A 1,368-nucleotide genomic window follows, 5' to 3' on the forward strand; every position below is an offset into this window, starting at 1 on the left:
ACCCCGCTCCTCCTGCTCCCTGAGATCTAGCGCCCGCGGACCCCAGGGTTCACGCGCCGCCCCCCTTCCCCGGCACCCACAGGAGGCCGAACCCTCTCCGCGACAGCGATTAGCCCAGGCCAGGGCGAGAGGTGGGCTCTCCACGCTGCGCCCAGTCCGGCCCGGCCCGGCTCTTGGGTTCCGGGGCCAGCTGAAATCAACCATCTCTGGGTGTCGCAGGCCCGCAGCTGGCCCGGCCGCTGGGGTGGCAGGGGCGGAGCGAGCGGGCGAGGAGAGAGGGGAGGGGGCGCTGGCTGCACTCGCTCCCCACCCCTGGGGCTTACCCACGTAAACACCCCGGGCTCCCGAACACACACGAGGCTAGCACAGCCACACCCCCCGCAACCCACAGCCACACCCCCGCAACTCGGGCACTAACGGCCGTAAACAACCGCAACTTCGCAGCCCGGCACCACGCTCGGCCCTAAACTACCGCAAACTCGCAGCAAACTCCGGTGGGCGCACATACACACCCACACGCCCAGCCACACCTCCGCAGCTCACGCGCACGTGGACAGAAACAGGCGCATCCCGCAACACACGCGCACAAACTTTCCTGAAGTCAGGCACGCCCAAGGGGACACAACTTCGCCTCCCGGACTCCGGCCAGCCGCGGTGCCCCCTTTTCCCCGAGCCGGGTGGCAGGCACTCACACAAACACACTCCTACTCGCCCAACTCCAGCCCGCGGACCCAGGCGCGCCCAGCCCGCGCTGCTGCCGCCGCCCCCGCCCCCACCCCGTCCGGCCCCTCCCCCCACAGCTGCCGCTCCTCCCCCCCTTCCCCCCGCCCGCCAGTCCGGCCACCCCGCGGGGAGAGGGGGGGTAGGGAGCGCTTTGTCCCCGCGCTGCCGCCGCAGCCGCCCGCCCGTGGGACGCGAGGACTCTAAGGCCCCCGCGGGCGCACAAGTTGGAGGCAGAGCGGCCTGGAGTTGGGGTGGGGCGGCCCGGGGGCAGCTGGCAAGAAGGAGGGCACCGGGACGCCAGGGACCAGGAGGAGGCGAGGGCCAGGACGCCGGGCAGGGCAGGGCACAGCACCGGGGCAGCCGGAACGGCGGCGGCAGACGATGAACAAACTCTACATTGGCAACCTGAGCCCCGCTGTCACCGCCGACGACCTCCGGCAGCTCTTCGGGGACAGGAAACTGCCCCTGAGCGGCCCCGTGCTGCTCAAGGCCGGCTACGCCTTCGTGGACTACCCGGACCAGAACTGGGCCATCCGCGCCATCGAGACCCTGTCCGGTGAGTGAGTGGCCCCCCGACGGCAGCCCTCGACGCGAGCCAGTGCACGCTTCGCGTCTCCTCCTCCCGCTTCTTCCTTTTTCGCGCTT

The 1,368-nt window shown here is 71.2% G+C and overlaps 1 protein-coding gene across 1 annotated transcript in view; it reads left to right on the forward strand.

Moving 5' to 3' along the window:
• Nucleotides 1–1,104: 1,104 nt before the first annotated feature.
• IGF2BP2 (insulin like growth factor 2 mRNA binding protein 2) overlaps nucleotides 1,105–1,368 on the forward strand; it is a 113,658-nt gene continuing 113,394 nt past the window's right edge. The window contains exon 1 of the mRNA XM_044675639.1: nucleotides 1,105–1,279. Coding sequence (XP_044531574.1) covers nucleotides 1,105–1,279 — 175 coding nt within the window. The remainder of the gene's footprint in view (nucleotides 1,280–1,368) is intronic.

The sequence above is a fragment of the Gracilinanus agilis genome, chromosome 4 (assembly GCF_016433145.1).
Source record: "Gracilinanus agilis isolate LMUSP501 chromosome 4, AgileGrace, whole genome shotgun sequence".
NCBI classification, from domain to species: Eukaryota; Metazoa; Chordata; class Mammalia; order Didelphimorphia; family Didelphidae; genus Gracilinanus; species Gracilinanus agilis.